Source organism: Acomys minous (assembly GCF_964271855.1).
Source record: "Acomys minous genome assembly, chromosome: 2".
Taxonomy (NCBI): domain Eukaryota; kingdom Metazoa; phylum Chordata; class Mammalia; order Rodentia; family Muridae; genus Acomys; species Acomys minous.
This window is the reverse complement of record NC_140484.1, coordinates 58,920,123-58,939,140: the sequence shown is the minus strand read 5'-3', so window position 1 is coordinate 58,939,140 and position 19,018 is coordinate 58,920,123. Positions and strand designations below refer to the sequence as shown.

The 19,018-nt window shown below is 51.8% G+C and overlaps 1 protein-coding gene across 2 annotated transcripts; it reads right to left on the bottom strand.

The window, feature by feature from the left end:
* Positions 1-9,746: 9,746 nt before the first annotated feature.
* Positions 9,747-18,777, bottom strand: CALY (calcyon neuron specific vesicular protein). 2 transcript variants are annotated; one of them, XM_084755688.1, is made up of 6 exons: positions 18,582-18,777; positions 14,114-14,273; positions 13,503-13,616; positions 12,392-12,505; positions 10,317-10,672; positions 9,747-9,897 (listed from the first exon to the last, which is right to left on the bottom strand). In XM_084755688.1, the coding sequence occupies exons 1-5, from the start codon at positions 18,713-18,715 to the stop codon at positions 10,358-10,360; spliced, it is 837 nt and encodes a 278-aa protein (XP_084611814.1). In that variant the 5' UTR covers positions 18,716-18,777; the 3' UTR covers positions 9,747-9,897; positions 10,317-10,357. The 2 variants fall into 2 exon arrangements, with proteins under 2 accessions (XP_084611814.1, XP_084611815.1); XM_084755689.1 differs by lacking the exon at positions 18,582-18,777 and adding an exon at positions 16,608-16,994.
* Between the last annotated feature and the right edge of the window lie 241 nt (positions 18,778-19,018).

The window sequence follows — 19,018 nt, the reverse complement described above, 5'->3', positions numbered from 1 at the left end:
CAGCAGTGACCCCAGAATATGCTGCCCTCCTCTTTTGACGGTCTTTAGGATGTAATGTTTGTTGTACTAATAAGAAGAGAACGGTCCTAACAGGGTCTAAAACATTGAGGGCTGCGCTGGGAGTCTTGGGGAGGGGGGGGGGCATGGGTCCTGCCCTAAGAGTGGAGGTGGTGGCTCAGGAAGGGCCCCTTGGTATCAGGGCCTCTTCCCTAGCTGGTCTTGGGGCAGCCAGGCTAGAGGATAATCCACTTCCTTTGTACCTTCCGCTTTACCCAAGTGCCTCTCCAGAGGGCACAAACAGAATTTATGTACACTATATACCAGGAGGTCCCAGGTGTGGAGCAGAGTGTGGCTGGTAGACAATGTGCAGCAAAATGTTTGTCACGGTTGCTGTGGTGGACAGTGCAGGCTCAGTGCGTGTTAGCCTGGGCCACCTGCTTCTTGTCCAGGTTTCTAGGGAAAAAAGATGGACAGAGGGGGCCAGAATGGCACACCACCAATTGTTAGTAACGTCCAGATCCCTGTGTGTACGCGGGGCTGCGCCAAAGCCAGGAGGCACTGTCAGTGGGGCCCCTGGGGCGTCAGGTAGAGCCTCCTGGGAAGGTGCGTTGTGGTTTGCAGAACTCTTGAGACTAGCTGCTGTGCTTGGATGGACACTGTGGATAAGCCTCAGGACTGAAAGCCCTCTTGGGAGTTGTAGGACTTGCCAACCCTCCTGTCTCCTTCAGATGCAGTGGCCACTAATCCTGCCAATCCCCTTCTTCCTGTTCTAGGGTGTGCTATACCCGACAGTTCCCTTGTTACCCCAGGATCCTTCTCAGGACACCCCCAAGTTCTGACCGTTGGACTTGTCTGTGGGTCCACGAGGTACAGTTCCTCTGTAACCCTTCCTCCTGTCTTGTCCCCTTTCCAGCTCCCACCTAGAGGCAACAGTGGGTAGGTGCTGGGAGCACAGCCAGAGGACTGTGATGTGCTCAGCAATTTGGATGTCCACAGGAGATTTGCCTTTTGAATATGCTTGGTTTCCTCACACAAACATTCCTTACAATGTCATGCTATTAGAACGATTACAGTAATACGTAAACACACATCTCACTGAAGTGGGACAAGTGGGCACCACTCAACTTGTAGCTCTAAGTCGGTGTGCCACACCCTCCAAAGAGTGCAGGGTACATAAAGAGCTACATAATAGTGCAAGTGGGAGTGGGGGACAGTGGTGGTCTCCCTCCCAAGCATGTGGAGGAAGTCAGGAGACCAGGATGCCCCACTATGCCTATTCTATCGTCATTTTGCAAGCTGGGTAATAATCTGTCACCTTGAGCCCTGCTCTTGCTCCTGAGCTGAGCATCTGGCTTAGTTAGGAACCCTGAGTTTCCCAGGCCAGTACTGAGTTAAGGTTAGGCATCTTCTCAGCCCCAGGCTCATGTCCACCCACAGTGCCCAGACTGTCTGAACAGGGCATCTTGGCCGCAGGTCTGATAAAATAGAGAGAGCCATGCTGGTCCATGAGCTGGGGAGAGAGGGGAGCCTGTTGACCACTGACTGTGTGGGCTAAACCATAAAAGAAAAGCTTAAAAGATACAACCTACATACATCCCAGGTTTTGAGAGCCAAGGCTCTCAAAGATGCCTCATGGTGGGGGTGGGGGGTGGGGTGTTTGCCTAGGAAGCCACAGGGGTTCAGAGGAAAATACAAGCACTATAAGTTAAGGTATTTGGTCTGGGAGGCAGGACTAGGAAGCCAGAGTCTATGGGGGCATACTTCCTTAAGTGTGGAGCACAGAGACTGGGTAAGTGGGGGAAACAGGCATGGAGTTAGTGTGAGGTGAGAGATGTGTCCAAACCCTGAAAATCTCAAACAGAAGACCAAAAATCTCATCTTGAAACTGGCAGGAATAGGACTGCTCAGATCCCTCCCTGCCTCTGAGCCTACATGCCCCAGGGCACGTAGCCTGGTGACAACCCTTCCCTCCACCCTCACCCATCCCCTACCCCCTCCAACCCCACAATTCTCAATGTGTCATAAGTCCTCACATAGCCTAGCACCTGGAATGCCTCTCCATGTAAATGAGGTACCCCCCAATACCTCAAGCACCAACCAATGAGGTTAACCCACCTCGGAAATTCCTTCCTACTCCCCAAGGCTTACAGTCTTTGTCTACCTCGAATAAAATGGAATAAACTGCCGTAGGCCAATTCACTAAATATCATCTAAGAGCTGCTGTTCCCTTGGGATAGCTGAGCTATGAGAGCTGTAGTGCTAAAATCTTCAGGGAAGGCCTTCTCTCTCTGGCACTTCCACCTAGATGGGAGTCCTGCAGACCCCTCTGTTTTGGTCTCTGCTTCATCCTCCCCAGTCCAGTCTGCCATTGCACCTGGACACCCCAAGGGAGGGAGCAGAGCTTGGAACCACACTTAGGTTGGTCTCAAGTTGAAAGTGAGGATTGAGGGGCTGGAGAGATGGCACAGAGGTTAAGAGCACTGTCTGTTCTTCCAAACGTCCTGAGTTCAATTCCCAGCAACCACATGGTGGCTCACACCCATCTACAATGAGATCTGGTGCTCTCGTCTGGGGGGCAGGAGTACATGCAGGCAAAATACTGTATATGAAATAAATAAATCTTTTTTTAAAAAAAAGAAGAAGAAAGAAAGTGAGGATTGAAATTGGGAAAGCTGGCACTTTTTGGTGAAGTCCTAATTGTCCCTGGGAGGGTGACTGTGCCCAGGGTTCTCTTCCTCCAGGACCTTGCCACCGTGCTTGCTTTGGGAGACAAGAAGCAGACTAAAGGCGGTTCCCACAACCAAGCAGGTGGACCGTCCACCATGAATGAGGACGTGGAAAGTCCCGTTCATGAATTGCAACCATGTAGACCCCAAGTGGACCTGACAGCTCACCAGAGCTGGATGCTGACCAAGGGGAGCTGAGACTGGCTCTGTGAGTAGGACCTGCTCCTTCAGTGATGTCCTGCCGTCCTAGTCTCTGCAGCTCCTGAGACTGACAGGACAGGAAGTCCACCACTCTGGTCCAGCTAATGCCTGCAATTCGCCTATACATTAGCCCTTGAGGGTGGTCCACCTTGCTTCCCTGTAAGGTGGTACCGGTCCTCAACAGCCCAAACACCCCTTGCTTCTGTTCTTCATTGGCAGGGACATCTGGCCCTGTAGAAGATGGCATATATAGCAAGCACCCTGGGTGCCAAGGCTTCTGGGAGGATGTCTTAGCACCCTGGTGATGGGGAGTACCACGTACTCTGAGTGAGTCCCTGCCTCCAAGCTTGGGCACAGGCTTATTGTTTCTCCTTGATGTTCCTTCCCTCAGTTGGGGAGCTTTGGGAACACCCAGCTTGACAGATCTCTACGGTACCTGCCAAGTGGAACCCTTACCTAGCATGTACAGGGTCCTGGGTTATATTTTTAGGGCTTCCAAAATATGTGAGAAAAAGAAAAAAGAAGAAAGGAAGAAAGAAAGAAAGAAAGAAAGAAAGAAAGAAAGAAAGAGTGAGAATGTGGAAGAGTTTTCTTCCAAACAGACTCAACTTGTTCTGTTTTCATTGTAGGAGGGAACGGGGTAGGGCAGGCTAGGGTGGGGAGAGGCAACTCCTCTGAGTTACATGCCCAGCTCATGGTTTATTTATTTTTTTTCTAAGATAATGCAATTCACCTTTATCAGCCCTTTGTCATGAGTTGAGCGGTAACCCCAAGGCCTGCGGCTGGGAGCTGCAAGCCTACATATACCCATGTGCCCCTTCCAATAAGCTCTTCGTTATTAGTTAAGTCCTCCTGGTGATCAGACAGTGCCTATCTGCACCAAGGTATGAGAGCAGTCAAGAGCTGCCATGGCATGGGGTGGGGTGGGTAGGGACTAGGGGGGTCCCATAGGTTGGCACCGTGCTTTTAGAGTGACTGGCAGGCCCCAGGAGAGAAGGTGGGTTAAGGCTGCCCGCAGTTACCAAGCTGATATGGATGAGTAGTCACTGGTGTTCACCAACCTTTCTATTCTGCTTAAGCCTATGTTCCTGTAAGGTGACTCCTTGATTCGGACATAGGCTCTAGCCTTGTGCGTTGAAACCCCTATATATTGATAGTTTATATAGAGTTGGCCACAGCCGTCCATCATTTGAGGAAATGGGACTTGAGAGAGGACTGAGTTTGTTCCCACCTGAGAACCCCCACTGGGTCAGAGAGCTAAGGTTTCCTCACACAGAAGCCAAGCCTGTGTTCTTTCCAGTGTTGCTATTCGCTGCCCATGATCCCTTTGCTTCTCAAGTCTCATAGTCCTGCAATTGAGACCTTAGCTAAGTGTCATCAGTTCCTGGGAGCCTGGCTGCAGTGCCACCTCCTGGAGATGGATAAAATCGCACTTCCTCAGCGGGGATGCTTCTGACTGTGCTGTCAGTGGGATACCGAACACTGGTGTGTGTGGTGTGTGTGTGTGTGTGTGTGTGTGTGTGTGTGTGTGTGTGTGTGTGTTGGAGTCTAATACAAGAAAGCACTCTACCTCTGAGCTACACCGACAGCTTGGATTATGTGTTTTGAGGTGTGGATGTCATAGGATCCACCTGTCCAAGCGAAGCTTACTTTTCTGGTACCCGCAGGGGAGATGGGGGGCAAGATGAGGAAAAAGGATGGATAAGTACCCTTCTAGCTCCTGCTGGAGCCAGGAGGGAGATGCACTTGACTGCCTCGCAACCTCTACCAAGGCAGGACTTAATTTTTTTTTTAACCTATTCATTTTATGTGCGTGGATGTTTTGCCTGCATCTGTGCCTGCGCAGCATGTGCACACCTGATGGTCACAGGGGCCGGATGAGGGCATGAGGTCCCATGCGACTGGAGCCACAGATGGTTGTGAACTGCCATTTGGGTGCTGGAAATTGAACTCCGTTCGTCAGGAAGCGTAGCAGCCAGAGCTTGTAACCACTGAACTCTCTTTTCAGCCCCTTCAAGGAGGAGACTTTGATGTACGTGGTAGACCTGGAGGCCTCCTCCTTGGGCCTCCGTTTTACGCACATCTTCAAGAGCAGTTGAGGGGCGGTTTCCAAAGAAAGGCAAATGCTGTTGTTTATGAGACTGAGCATGGAGCCCAAAGCTAGAGAAGCCCTCTACCATGGGATGGACCCCTAGCCCAAATATCAGCCACATCTGAAGCCCCACACTGGACAGATGTTCTCATTACGCTTCAGACTACGGCAGAATGCTATGTATGACCCTGCCAGGAGCTGGTAAGGAGTCTCAGTGTCATCAACATCTTGGGGCTAAGACTACAAGAGGAGGTTCTCCCTTAAGAGAACATCATCAGGCAAGCGTGTGAGGAGCAGAAAAAGAAGGAGACTTTGCATTAGGCAAATGCTGCGGCCTGTCATGGTCTTGTGGGTGATAAACTGAGATCCTGCAACTTAAGGGCTGAGGCTGGGGGCTGACTGAGATCTTTAAGGCTAGGAGGTGATGATGGGCACTGATGCTCCCTGTAGGCCATGTTGAGCCTTTCCAGGGGCTCCAGTCCTTGGTTTCTGAGATGTCCAAAGCAAGTCCTCTATCCAAATACCCATGTAAAGGGACTTCCAAGGAGTTGTGATGTGTCTAACAACCTCTCAGACCTCTGGGGCATACTAAACTCCATTGGGCTCCGCCTGTACTGAGCCCTGCATCTCTCTTCACCAATCATAGTCTGTGGTAAGGATCAGAGAGGCCACATACTTGAGTGATGGTCTCTCCAGAGAGCTGGCTTTGCATCCACACCAGGGCCAGACCTACGGACAGCAGACCAGGCACCCAGAACATTGAGGATTGGATCCCATGCTATCTGGGCCGAACCTGCCCTGGCCACAGTTCTACTCCAGAGTGCAGGTAGGCCAGACTACAGGAGTTCCATGGCCTTCTGGATCTCTGATTACAGGCTCACACCAGGATATGTGGGGCCTGAGGAAAGAGGCATGGCTGCTCCTGTGCAGCGTACACAAGCACTGTTACACTCTAAAACAGGTACACACCTAGGGAGGTGCATACCTGCAAGCACATACATACATGTACACACATGCAAGCATGCACACGCATGTTTCTGAACCTCCTCTGGGAAGTCAGGAACTACAATGACATTCCTGTCCCTGCAGCTAAAGCCTCGTAGCCAGGAGACAGAGCCGACAGACAAAAAGGACACAACAAAGGTCTGTCACTTCAAAGGACCAAGATTTTCTAAAGTCATGAAATAACACATTTGTACACACAATAAAGGGGAAACATGTAAAATGAGCCATTTTACGCTGCCATTGATCTTTCATTTGGACTGTGAGAAGCTCCAGGGGGCACCGCCTCTTTCTGTTGGTGACAAGGACAGTAATGTCCTCTGTCTCTATAGCCAGAAGTCTTGCCTGGCTCTCCCTCCACTCTAACTGACACCTTTTTCCAGGGCTGTGTGCTGCAGGTCTGCATCCCCCGAACCTTGGATTCATGGACCCACTGCACAGCCCTGGACTACTCCACGTGACTCTTGATGCACCATACTGGAGCATGTAGGAAGGATGCTGAGGAGAGGCCATGGGCTTCTCAGACCCCACCCCCAGCCTTGGGAGCCCCATCACCCCGAGTCTCTGGGAAGGATCCCTTGTGGCTAGGCCTGTGGCTTCTGGGCTGCTGGCCACCAGGTTCTCCTGCATGGTCAAGGCCAGGTAGCCAGTCCTGATATACCATTCCACTGTTCTGGTAAGTTAGGTGCCAAGGTCTCCTCAGTGGCTCCTTATTATCTGTGGAGTGGGAGTTTTCATGAGAGAGACAGGAAGGTACTCTAGGTTCAGACTACTGGGTCATGAGAACACTCTCATTATTAGACTACAGGCCTGACTCTGGTAGAGTGATCTCAGCCCAATAGACAGGCTCCAGGGCCTTATTGGATGTCCCAGCATCCCTCAGCCACCGGCCCTCCAAGCTTCCTCTATCTGGCAGGGCCTTGCTCAGCCTCATCCTTGGGAAGGCTAGACCAGGGCCTTCCTTTCTCTGAGGCCAGCTGGGCACCATCTTAAACTCGTCCAGGCAATGGGTCTAAGTTGCAGAACTGGTGGGGCCCTTTACTGGGTCAGAAAGACCCCTGGAACTCTGTAAAAAACTCTCCAAAGCCCTAGAAGGAAGGCAGTTCCATTTTCTTTTTTCTTTTTCTTTTTCTTTTTTTTTTCTTTTTTGAAATAGGGTCTCTCTGTGTAGCCCTGGCTGTCCTGACCTCACTTTGTAGACTAGGCTAGCCTCAAACTCACAGCAATCCGCCTGCCCCTGTCTCCCAGAGTGCTGGGATTAAAGGTGTGCGCCACCACGCCCGGCCTCAGTTCCATCCTCTTATCCATCAGGTGACACAGGGGCTGCAAAATGCAAAGAGCACTGAGTGCTCTTCTACAGGATCCAGGTTCAATTCTCAGCACTCAAAGGACATCAGGGGCTCAAGAGAATTGTTCTGTAGCGAGTGATCTCTTACTCACAAGAAGGTCCCAGGTCTGATGCCCGCTGATGCAGCTTATAAAGAAATAAGGCTTCGCTGGGTGGTGGTGGTGGTGGCAACGGTGGCGCACAGCTTTAATCCCAGCAGTTGGGGGGCAGAGGCAGGCAACACTCTGTGAGTTTGAGGACAGCCTGAACTACAAAGCAAGTCCAGGACAGCCAAGGCTACACAGAGAAACCCTGTTTTGAAAAAACAATAAATAAGAAAGAAAGAAAGAAAGAAAGAAAGAAAGAAAGAAAGAAAGAAAGAAAGAAAGGTTTCTAGGTCAGGTCCTGATGGTCTATACAGTTCCTATATATAGCCCAGCTGGCCAAATCTGCCTGTATTTGATCCCCAACTGATCCCACGTCGTGAGGCCCATATTGCTGGCTCAGGAGATCCTCCTGGGCCCAACCTCATGGTTCTATGGCGTGTTTTGAATAAAGCCCAGATTACGGCGTCAGACCAGCTCCCACCATTCAGGAAGTCCCATGTATATACCAGGACAGCTGTCACTCTCTGCTCCTTTCCGAAGGGTCACTATCTCAGGTGAGCATGGACTCATGGAGACTGGAGGAGGAAGAGGTGGGGCACCGCAGAATCCCTGGGAGAAGATTATGTCCCAGCTTTAGGTTAAAAAAAAAAGTGCAGTACTTGTGTGTATAGCTGTTCTGCCTACATGTTGGTCTCTGCACTACATATGGTCCTGGAGCCTGTGGCACCCAGGAGAAGGCATTGCATCCTTTGGGACTGAAGTTACAAATGGTTGTGAGCCAACATGTGGGTGCTGGGAATCGAACCTGAATCCCATAGAAGAGCACAGGCTATCCTAGAATCATACATGTTGGGAGCATGAAGGTCCTTGTGTCCATAGATCCCCAGGAAAACCAGGAGTGTTAAGCAGGTAGAATTGTCTTTTCTTTTTTTTTTTTTCTTTTTTCTTTCTTTTTTTTTTTTTTTTCGAGACAGGGTTCCTCTGTGTACAAGCTCTGGCTGTTCTGGAGCTTGCTCTGTAGTCCAGGCTGGTCTCGAACTCACAGAGATCCACCTGCCTCTGCCTCCCAAGTGCTGGGATTAAAAGCATGTGCCACCACCGCCTGGCAGAATTGTCTTTTCAATGGGGGGTGGGGGGGGGGAGTAAAACCTCTTCTATCCTGAAGGCTAGGAATTGAAGGTGATTAACAGTGTGGTGATCTGTGTTATCTCTTGGGCCAGCCATATCAAGCTTCCACAACCAGGCCCAGAGGTGGCTAATAGCCCAAGTGGCCTCTTTACTATCTGTATGACCAGAGCAGTACAGACCCTTCCTTGGGCTCTTAAGCTAAGCCAATCTCTACAACTCATCTTCTTGCAAGAAATGACATGTACCCTGAGTTGAATTTTGATGAAATGATGCTTTCTTAGGCACCAGGAATTGTATTACACCAGGAAACAACCCCTCACCCCAGAAATATACTGTGTTTAAATTTGTTGGCAATAAACTGCCTGGCATCAGTCTCCTTGAGGTTTGACACAGGTTGACAAAGTCAATCTGAATGAAGTTTTCCTTCTCTGTCTTCGCAGATCACTGCTTGCCTTGACATCTGCAGGGACCCCCACCCCCCACCCCCTCAAACAAGGGATCCCATCCAAATGCCGTGGGCAATTGAAAGTTCACAGGGTAGCTGCTAAAATCACTGAGGCCTTGTGTTGTGACCTGGAAGGGTCACTCTCACATCACATTCTTCCTAAAATATCCCATCTGGAGGAAGCTGCAGTGCTTCCACTATAATAGGGTAATCCAAACTGTGAGGGTACTGAGCTTCCAGGTGCTACCTATATGTGAGACACCTTGGACTGTGTATGCCTAGAGGCCAGTGTTTGGGGTGTCCTGACTCACACGAAGGGGTGGCCAGCTGCAGAGGTTGCTTACAGGCTGATGTTCTGCCTGCCCTGGACGGTTTGCTTATGTAGGTACTGCCTGTGCCAAGGTTAAACACGAAGGCCTCATGGTGGGTACTGCTAAACCAGGAGCCCCTCCCAGGGGAGCAGGGCAATTCTACTGCATGGAGAAGGATCCAGAACCAGGTAGGTGATAGCTAGATACAGCAGAGTATAGACCTGGGGCAGCTAGGGGCCACCCCCATTCACCTGAGTGCCTTATTCCATCGTGGCCAGTGGTCCCTAGGCTGGGCTGAAGTGGGAAGGGACGGGACCTATTCCTCTTCGGTAGAAGCAGGCATCTTCGGGGCGTCCTAGGTTCACCGGCTAATGATAGTGCTCACAAAAGAGAACTCAAGACCCAGGTAGGCGTGAATCTTTACTTAAAGAAAAGCAACAGAGTCAGAGGCCCACCAGGGTTGGGGGGGCTTCAGCGGGGTGTTTTGGGGCAGGAGCACAATCACTGGGTGGAGAAGCATCAGGCAATCTGCAGGTCAAAGTAGTTGCTGGGGGGATGCTGCGAAGACAGAAGGGTCACGGTGAAAGGAATGGTGCGCTGGGGAGGAAGACAAGCCCTGAGCAAGGACCCGAAGGTAGCCTCGAGAGAGGGGGCACATCGGGTAGGTTTCTGGGCCTGGCCGGAAGTGAGGGAGGTGGGGAAAGGAGGGAAGTCGTGGGGGGTGGGGCGTGGGGGCGGGGAAGGGCGGAAAAGGGCAGGAGAAAAAGGCGGGGCGGGGCGGGGCGGGGCAGGGCGGGGCAGGGCGGGGCAGGGCGGGGCAGGGCGGGGCAGGGCGGGGCAGGGCAGGGCAGGGCAGGGCAGGGCAGGGCAGGGCAGGGCAGGGCAGGGCAGGGCAGGGCAGGGCAGGGCAGGGCAGGGCAGGGCAGGCCTGTGAGCCTGAGAGCCAGCCATCCTCTGTTTGGGCGGGACACACTTACCCCAGTCACTGGTGGAGCGGGGGTGGGGTGGGGCACGACAGTCACTGGGGGGCCTGGGATGGCATGCCTTCTGCCTTCTGAGGGTCTTCTTTCTCTCTCATGGCCAAAGGCTTCCCTGACGGATCTGTGGCCGCTGCGGTTGCCGCTGCAGTAGACACAGCCACCGCCGCCGCCGGGGTGGGGCCCTTATGCTCCTCCTTGGAGGCCCGGTAGCTGTTCCCCCAAACGGCGGGCAGCTCAGTGCCATGCTTGCGGCTCAGAGGATAGGCCCCAATGGCTGCCAGGATGCTGCGGTGGCGCTCGGGGTCCATCTCGGTGTAGTACATCTCCAGGGTCAGCGGGGTGCAGATCTTGTGCTGCCTCAGAGGCATATTCGGGACCAGCCGGGGCACCAGGGATCCCAGTGAAAGAAGAGGGGAAGGAAGGGTCCCAATTAAAGGCAGCTTTGGCTTCGGGTCAGAGGGTCAGAGCCCGAGGCTTCTTGGAGAAGGGGACTGAGGGGAAAGGCCTGCCAGTGAGGAGTTTCTTAGAACCATGCTGTGTGGGAAAGGCAGAAAGCACAGGGACTGGTGTGGTGGAGCATGGAGGCTAGTATGGGCTGCATAGTGAACTCCAGAACAGACGAAGCTAAAGATGTCTCCTCTCCCCGGGGGTGGGGGTGGGGAAGGCACTCAAACTTAAGTGACTCTGTGAACTCCATCCCAGAGACCAGAGAATTAAGGGAAAAGAAGACATTACTTCTAAAATATGAAGCACTTTAAAAGGTATTAACTATTATAACCATAGCTGGGCATGGCGGCATACGCCCTTAATCTCAGCATTTGGGAGGCAGAGGCAGGCAGATCCCTGAGTTCGAGGCCAGCCTGATCTACATAGCGAGTTCCAGGACAGCCAGGGCTGTACAGAGAAACTTCGTCTCGCAAAACAACAGCAGCAACAAAACAAAAAGCCTCTCACATGGGCCACTGGTGGTGATACGCCTTTAATCCCAGCACTTGGAAGGCAAAAGAACTCTCTCTGTGACCCTGTGTCAAGGAACAAACAAACAAACAAATCTCTCAAAGTCTAAGGAAAATACAAGAAAGTTCAGTGAAGAAGCTGGAAGGCACCACGGGTCTTTCAATTCTACTAGCACCTCCTACCTTCAGTTTGGATAAAACACCTCTCCTCCTCCTCCTCCTCCTCCTCCTCCTCCTCCTCCTCCTCCTCCTCCTCCTCCTCTTTTCTCTCTCTCAATGTTTTGCCTGCATATACACCTTCACACCAGAAGAGGGCACCAGATCTCATTATAGATGGTTGTGAGCTGCCGTGTGGTTGCTGGGAATTGAACTCAGGACCTTTGGAAGAGCAGCTAGTGCTGTCAATCTCTGAGTCATCTCTCCAGCCCTCTTTTTCAGGTGTTACTTTGTGTGTCTGTAACTGTGCTTGAGTTGGCCAGAGGAGGTCTTCTTGAGACAGGGTTTCTCGCTGATCCTGGAGTGAGCTTCAACAACTGTTCTGTCCCTGTCCTCCCACAGTGCTGGGGTTACAAGCAGTGACATCTGACTTCTTCTTCTCCTCCTCCTCCTCTTCTTCCTTCTCCTTCTCCTTCTTCTCCTCCTCCTCCTCCACCTCCTCCTCCTCTTCCTCCTCCTCCTCCTCCTCCTCCTTCTTCGGCAGGGTTTCTCTGTGTAGCCTCAGCTGTCCTGGAACTCACTCTGTAGACCAGGCTGGCCTCAAACTCACAGAGATCTGCCTAGTACTGTGATTAAAGGGGGTGTGCCGCCAGTACCTGGCTACATAAGGCTTTTTAACCTGTGCTTTTCCCCACTGAGTCATTTCTCTAGCTCTAAAGCAATATTTTCTGAGAAATTTTCAAAAGACGGGGATCTTGCTATGTTCTGGGAAGTCAGGGCATGGATCACACATAACAGCCTTGTCCTTTAGAAGGAAACCCAGAGGTGGGAGATGGGAAGCACCCTGGCTTGATGCTGTCACACAGAGAGCCCTTCACATCCTGGCATTGCCTGGAGCTCGTAGAAGGACCATGGTGATCTCTACCGTCCCTGCCCAGGTCCTTGGCCCCTCGAGCTTACCCGAAGCAGGAAGCCATCTGGGCAGGTGAACTGGTCATACCAAATGGCCTTGTACATGATCAGCACACAGCCCAGGAGTGCCATGACAAAGGCGATCATCCTTGCAGTGGGCAGCTAGCAGAGGAAAAGGAACAAAACAGTGAAGATGAGTAGGCTGGGGTCAGCCTCCCTGAGAGGGTGGTCAGCCCCTCCACACTGGCTCTAAGCGTATTACCACGACCCCTACATCTTGTCTCGTTCCTTGAGGTCAGCTCCAGGGTCAAAGGTCTTAGGAACCCTTCCTTGCAGGCCCAGCTTTGCTGTGTTTCTGGAAACATCCATGACCAGGTAAACTGCATTTGGCCAGTTAAGTTGTGTGCAGCCAATGGACCCACAAGGTGCTATGGGAACTGGTTTGACCTGCCCATGTGTTCCCTACAGATGTTTGTGGGCATCACAGCAGGAGTACTGGGTTCAGGAAACATTATATGTGTAGTGTGTATGTGTGTGTGTGTGTGCATGTGTATGTGGGGTGTGTGTGTGCGCGTGTGTATGTGCATATGTGTGTATGTGTGCATGTGTATGTGTGTGTGTGCATGTGTTGTGTGTGTGTGTGTGTGTGTGTGTGTGTGTGTGTGGTCTTCTAATGAGGTAGGTGAATTAGCACCACCCTGGGTGGAACCAAACAAAGACTAGTAAGGCCTCCGCACCTTTAATGGCCACACCCACTGAAGAAACTATGGGAAAAGGGCAGGGGTTGCTTCTCAAAATGGAAAGGCATTAGAAATAGTCAGCTACAAATGATTAGTGAAGCCATTACTGACATGGTTAAGGGAGACAAAGAGGGGACATTTGCTGGACAGAAGGTAAAGCTCATCTCCGTTTCACAGAAAGCCTGCAAGGAGATCGACAAGGAAGAACTGGGATACAGATGCTTCCCATGGGAAGTGTCTCTCAGCTCAGGCTGGGTAAGGACGGATGGCTAGGGGGTCAGCCAGCACTACAGGTGACATATGAAGAGAATCGGTCCCTCTCGTCCCTAGGAGATCTAAGTGGGAGCTGGTCAGGCAAACAAGGCCCAAATTGCTGGTCTATTCTTTCTACTGCCCCAACTTTCTATAGTGAGACTTACCCTACGTCCTTCCTCAGCGTGGCTGCAGGCCAGCCTCTGACCCTCCAAGTCTGCAAACTTCTTTGGCTGGTCTGAGGAGGTAAGTTGATATTCTGTCTGTGTTTTGATGACCACCTAAAGGGAGAGATGGCCGGTGACGGTGACATTACCGGACAGCTGGCAGGGACCAGGAGAGCCTTGAGCTCCTCTTTGCTTCTCACTGACCTCTTCTGCGGGCCCCATCTCCCCTGGCTACTTGCCCAAGAAGCCCTGTTTTGCGCCCTAGCCTAGAGCCCTGCTTAGAAAAGAAAGGGTGGTGTGTTATTGCTGTAATGAAAGGCCATAATCAAAAGCAAGATGGGGTGGAAAGAGCTTCTTCAGTTTACACTTCCACATTGATGTCTCTCACAGAAGGAAGTCAGGATGGGAGCTCAAGCAGAGCTGGAAGCCGGATGCAGAAGCTGATGCAGACACCATGGAGGGATGCTGCTTACCTGCTTTCTCCGCATGGCTTGTTCAGCCTGCTTTCTTCTAGAACCCAGGACCACCATCTACATAAACTTCACCCACACCTCTTTGTCCCTAGGCAAGCCAGAGAAAGCCTCTCCCCCCCCCCCCCCATGGCTACTTACCTGCTCAGGGAATGATGGCTGAAGCTGGCTGACATCCAGTGGGCTGATCAGAGGGACACTGTCCATGGTGGCTCCATTCTGGTCTCCTGTCTCCTTGCCTGGCTTCCCTGAGAAGCTACAGCCTAGCTTCACCATGGTGGATGTTGGGCCTCGTCCCAGCCTGGTAACAGAGATAGTGTCGCCACTTACAAGCAAGTCATCCTGTGCACAGCCATAAAAGTTGTTCTGGAGTAAAGACCAAAAATGGTCCCAACACTCCTCATGTAAGATTCAGGGATGGACTGTGGGAGGTCAGCTCAAGGCTTCTCATCCCTATCTGACCTCTCAGAAGTGTAGTGTGGTGCCTGTGGCCAGAGAATATTTCACAATAGAACTGAGACATCTTCCTCTGGCCAGCCTGCTCTGCCGTGTGCTTTATAGGTACATATTCCACCAGGAGGAAAAGATGCAGGGAGCAGGTGGGGGCGTTGGCCTGCCGGACTCAGCAAGGGAAAAAACCAGAGGGCCCAGATCAAAGTGAAGTTGTAAACTGTTGATACTTTAAGAAACAAAGCAAGTAGCCAGGCCTGGTAGTGCACACCTTTAACCCCAGCACTTGGGAGGCAGAGGCAGGCAGATCTCTGAGTTCAAGGCCAGCCTGGTCTACATAGTGAGTCCAGGACAGCCAGCCAAAGCTACACAGAGAAACCCTGTCTTGAAAAACAAAACAAAACAAACAAACAAGCAAAAAGAGAGAGAGAGAGAGAGAGAGAGAGAGAGAGAGAGAGAGAGAGAAACAAAGCAAAACCAAACCAAACCAAAAAACAAACAAAAAGCCCACATAAAATAAATATAAACAAAATAAGAAGGGATGGGAGAGAGAGCTCAGCAGTTAAAAGCACTTGCTGATTTTACAGCAGACCTGGGTTTAGTTCCTAGTACCCACACAGTGACTCACAACAATCTCTAATTCCAATTGGATGGGCTCTGATGACTTCTTCTGACTTTCACAAGCATTGGGCATGCATGTGGTATTCAGCCATACATTCAGGCAAAATATCTACACTAATGCAATAAAAAATAAAAGTTTAAAAAACTAAAAGCTAGCCAGTGCATGACTATAATCCCAGCACTCAGCAGAAGCAGAGGCAGGCAGATCTCTCTGAGTTTAAGGTCAGCTTGGCCTACAAAGTGAGTTCCAGGACAGCCAGGACTACACAGAGAAACCCTGTCTTGAAAAAAAAAAAAACTAACTAAAAATAAAAAATAAGCTAAAAAAAAAAAAGAAAAAAAGAAAAAAGAAAAAGAAAAGAAAAGAAAAAGAAAGAAAGAAAGAAAAGCTATCTCTAGGCTTGGTGTGGTGGTGCATGACTTTAATCCCAGCACTCGGGAGGCAGAAGCAGGTGGATCTCTGTGAGTTTGAAGCCAGTCTGGTCTACAAAGTGAGTCCAGGACAGCTAAGGCTACACAGAGAAACATTGTCTCGAAAAACAGAACAAAAACGAGAAAGAAAGAAAGATATCTGTGGGCAATTTTAGCTAGTGTTAAAAAGATGTTTGATAAGACTTTATTTGAAACAGTCCTTACAGTAGAAATGGAGTTAGGATGACGTCACACTAGAACAGGGAGGGGCGATTACTCCACCGTGGACATTCTTAAAAGAGACTTTTGGAATAAGAAGGATGCAGACAGTGGCAGGCAGGAGCGATGCAGCCATTATCCAAAGACTGCTCAGCACAGCGGAGACTGGAAGGCACAAAGGAAGACCCTCTCCTTGCAGTTTTAACAGAAACATGGCTCTGTTGAAATCTGGTTTTGAACTTCTTGTCTCCAGGATGGTAAAAGTCGTGGTTACTTTGAACAGCCACCATCAGAAGGCCAGCGGCCCTCCAGACCTGCAAGTGACCACTGCTTCTCCCTCTCTACTGGCCAGCCACATGGATGTAACAGGCCCTAGGACCGCAGAGGAGATGGTTTTTCTTTTGTTTGTTTGTTTGTTTTTCTTTCTTTTTCTTTTCTTTCTTTCTTTCTTTCTTTCTTTCTTTCTTTCTTTCTTTCTTTTTTTTTTTTTTTTGAGACAAGGGCTCTCTGTGTTAGCCTTGGCTGTCCTGGAATCACTTTGTAGACCAGGCTGGCCTCGAACTCACAGCGATCCGCCTGCCTCTGCCTCCCGAGTGCTGGGATTACAGGCATGTGCCACCATGTTTTTTCAAAGCTGTCCAGTGTTTAGGGACAGCTGGGTGCAGAGCTTCCCAGGACAAGAAAGTAGAGGAGAGGCTGGGCGTGGTGGCCTTTAATCCCAGCACTCGGAGGCAGAGATCACTGTGAGTTGGAGGCCAGCCTGGTCTACAAAGCAAGTACAGGACAGCCAAGGCTACACAGAGAAACCCTGTCTCGAAACTGCCCCCCTCCACCCCCCCCTCCCCAAAAGAAAGAAAGTAGAGGAGGAAGGCTGGGGAGGGGATGAGGGAGGGATGGCTACTAGGAAGAGGGAAGGAAGATCATTTATACACACTTTCTGCCCCATCTCAGGCAGGCCCTCTCAGACCAGGGATCCTTGGCCCCTTGTGCAGGTGACCTTGTGCCCGGCCCAGCCTTTAGGCAGATCAAGTAGTGTCAACAAAGGGCTTCTTTACGGGTGGATTCTGTCCTAGGGAGGTAGGTGGCTCTAGGTTGAGACTGAGCACGTGGGCCATCAAATGATCTGGAGGCAACCTGCTGGGCATTGTGATAGACATGAACCGGAAATTGTAAAGAATATAAACAGCTGGCCAGGTAATACAGGGAGGCAAAAGAGCCAGGGAAGAAAGCGGAACCGACAGAAGATGGCGTCCTTCTCAAGCATTCAAGCCTTTAACCACCGCTCCGCAAGAGGCCCCTGCCTCCCCACGAGCTCCGCCTCCGGTTGCCTCGGTGACGCAGCTGCGAGGGCTAGTTTACGTCACCTCGGGTTCCCATGGCAACAGAGGCAGGCCTCTAGTTCCCTGTCAAGTTTCTGCTCTTCTGTAGCCAGGCAGAACATCGCAAACCAAGGGCTCCGTATGGACAACTCTCCCCTCCTTTCAGCACACCAGAAGATTACATCCTGGATTTTGGGGCTCCCGTTGGGAAGATGTCAAGGGTCCTGAAGCTTTAGAATTGGGAAGGCGTCCCAACACCACCCACGGGTCCTTTCCTCTATCCTACTCTATCGTTATGCCTCCCGAGTATTTGTTCCTCCTTCGCAATGCTCTCCGGGACGGGGGGGGGGGGTGGGGGAGGCGGGGGGGAGGGCGGGGGTTAATCTCTGGTCACCATCTGGGGATTGTGCACCGACAAGATGTTGACGGACAAATGATGCAGACTCTTTTTTTGAAAGGCCATAAAAGCTAGGCTAGAGGGCCAGACTCGCTTTCACAGGCACCCTTTCATGCTGCGTCACACAGAAGTGCACACTGGTGCCGACTCGTGATTCCTCCCCCGGCCCTGCCGCAGTGCCCACCCTGGCTTGCTTGTACCCGTGCCCTTTAAGTAGTGGTTTGCTTCCAGTTTTGAGGGCTGTTGTGCTGTGGGGCCCAAGCGAAGGGGAACGGAGAGGAGGGGTACTGGCTGCTCGTGGTTCCCCACACTCACCAGCCACCTGTGGCCAGCACCCGGAGCCAAGCCGCGGCAGGTGGTTTGAGACAAGTGGCTGTCCTACCTCCTACCCTCTTTGAACCTTCACTCAGCGACCCCACATCATGTCCTCCCATGTGCAAACCGCTAAAGACTCAATGCTCTGGCCAATAGCCCTTCTGCCGACCCCTCTCTCTCCGTCCAGCTGTTTCCTCCTTTTATCCCCCCACCCCCACAGCAGACAGACCCAAACAGGAGATGTCATTTTTTTTGCCCCCCCACCCCGGGCCACCTTGGGGACGCACAGCTCCCACTGGCTCTCCAAAGACCCGCAAAGGTGGATCCAGCCCACAGGGAGGGGGTCTTCAGTCACCATGGACTGGGCAGACTGAAGTCCAGTTGTCCAGCTGCCCCTGCTACTCTACTACGCCCAAAACAAGGCATTCCAGCTTCATATGGGGGTTTGTGTAGGCTGAGCAGCCATACTTCTTCCTAATGTCCAGGCTGAAACTGGCCTGCACCGGTTTCTCCACATATCTCCAGGTCTAGGGACCACTCCACCTCAGGTCAGTAGAGCTGCCTCTAAGTGTCCTGAGAGGACTAATGACCACCCTCCACTGGAGCCAGCAGGGCCAGCCTGTAGAGACCACAGGAAAGAGACGGCTGTGCTCCACCGCTCTGGCAGCCATCGGCTCAGCCAAATTTCTCCCACATAGACTCTCTCAACCCCTACACCCATATCCTTGCACATACAGCCCACACGCGCACACACACACTCTTGCACCCGCCGCCCCCCTTCCTCGCACATCTTGCATCCCTGCACCCTTACACACCCACGCACACATTCTGGCCCCCTCGTCCCCATTCCAAAAGGAGAAACGTGGAAATGGCTCACAGGCAGTTGCTGCAGGAGGCAGTCGCGGGAGGACAGGGATGCGGTGTGGATGCGGAGGATGCAGTTCCAGACGCTTCACCAGCAGGCGGGGCGGGCGAGGGCCTGGAGCCTGAGAGCAAGGCTGTGGTTGCCATGGAGATGCAGGCTGGAGGAGGGACCACTGTGGCTCAGGTGGCCTCACACCCCCTCCCATGCAGACCTCTGCACTGCCTCTAATCACAGTCACACGCCTGGCGCACACACGCGCGCGCGAGCACACACACACACACACACACACACACACACACACACACACACACACACTTCACACACTTTACACACCCTGGGCATGCATTTCACATACCTGATACACCCTTCGCCCCTCCCCATCTCACACACTGCTAAGACACACTTCACACACATTTTGCACCCCTGACACACACAGCGTGCAAAGCTGT

Bases quoted from the DNA above. Each gene is read 5' to 3' on its own strand.
- CALY (XM_084755688.1), bottom strand. From the start codon at position 18,715: ATGGCAACCACAGCCTTGCTCTCAGGCTCCAGGCCCTCGCCCGCCCCG. The intron at 14,274-18,581 runs GTGAGCCATTTC...CTCTGTTACCAG, and splicing joins GCCTCCTGCAGCAACTGCCT to GCTGGGACGAGGCCCAACAT. The intron at 12,506-13,502 runs GTAAGTCTCACT...TTCCTCTGCTAG, and splicing joins ACGCTGAGGAAGGACGTAGG to CTGCCCACTGCAAGGATGAT.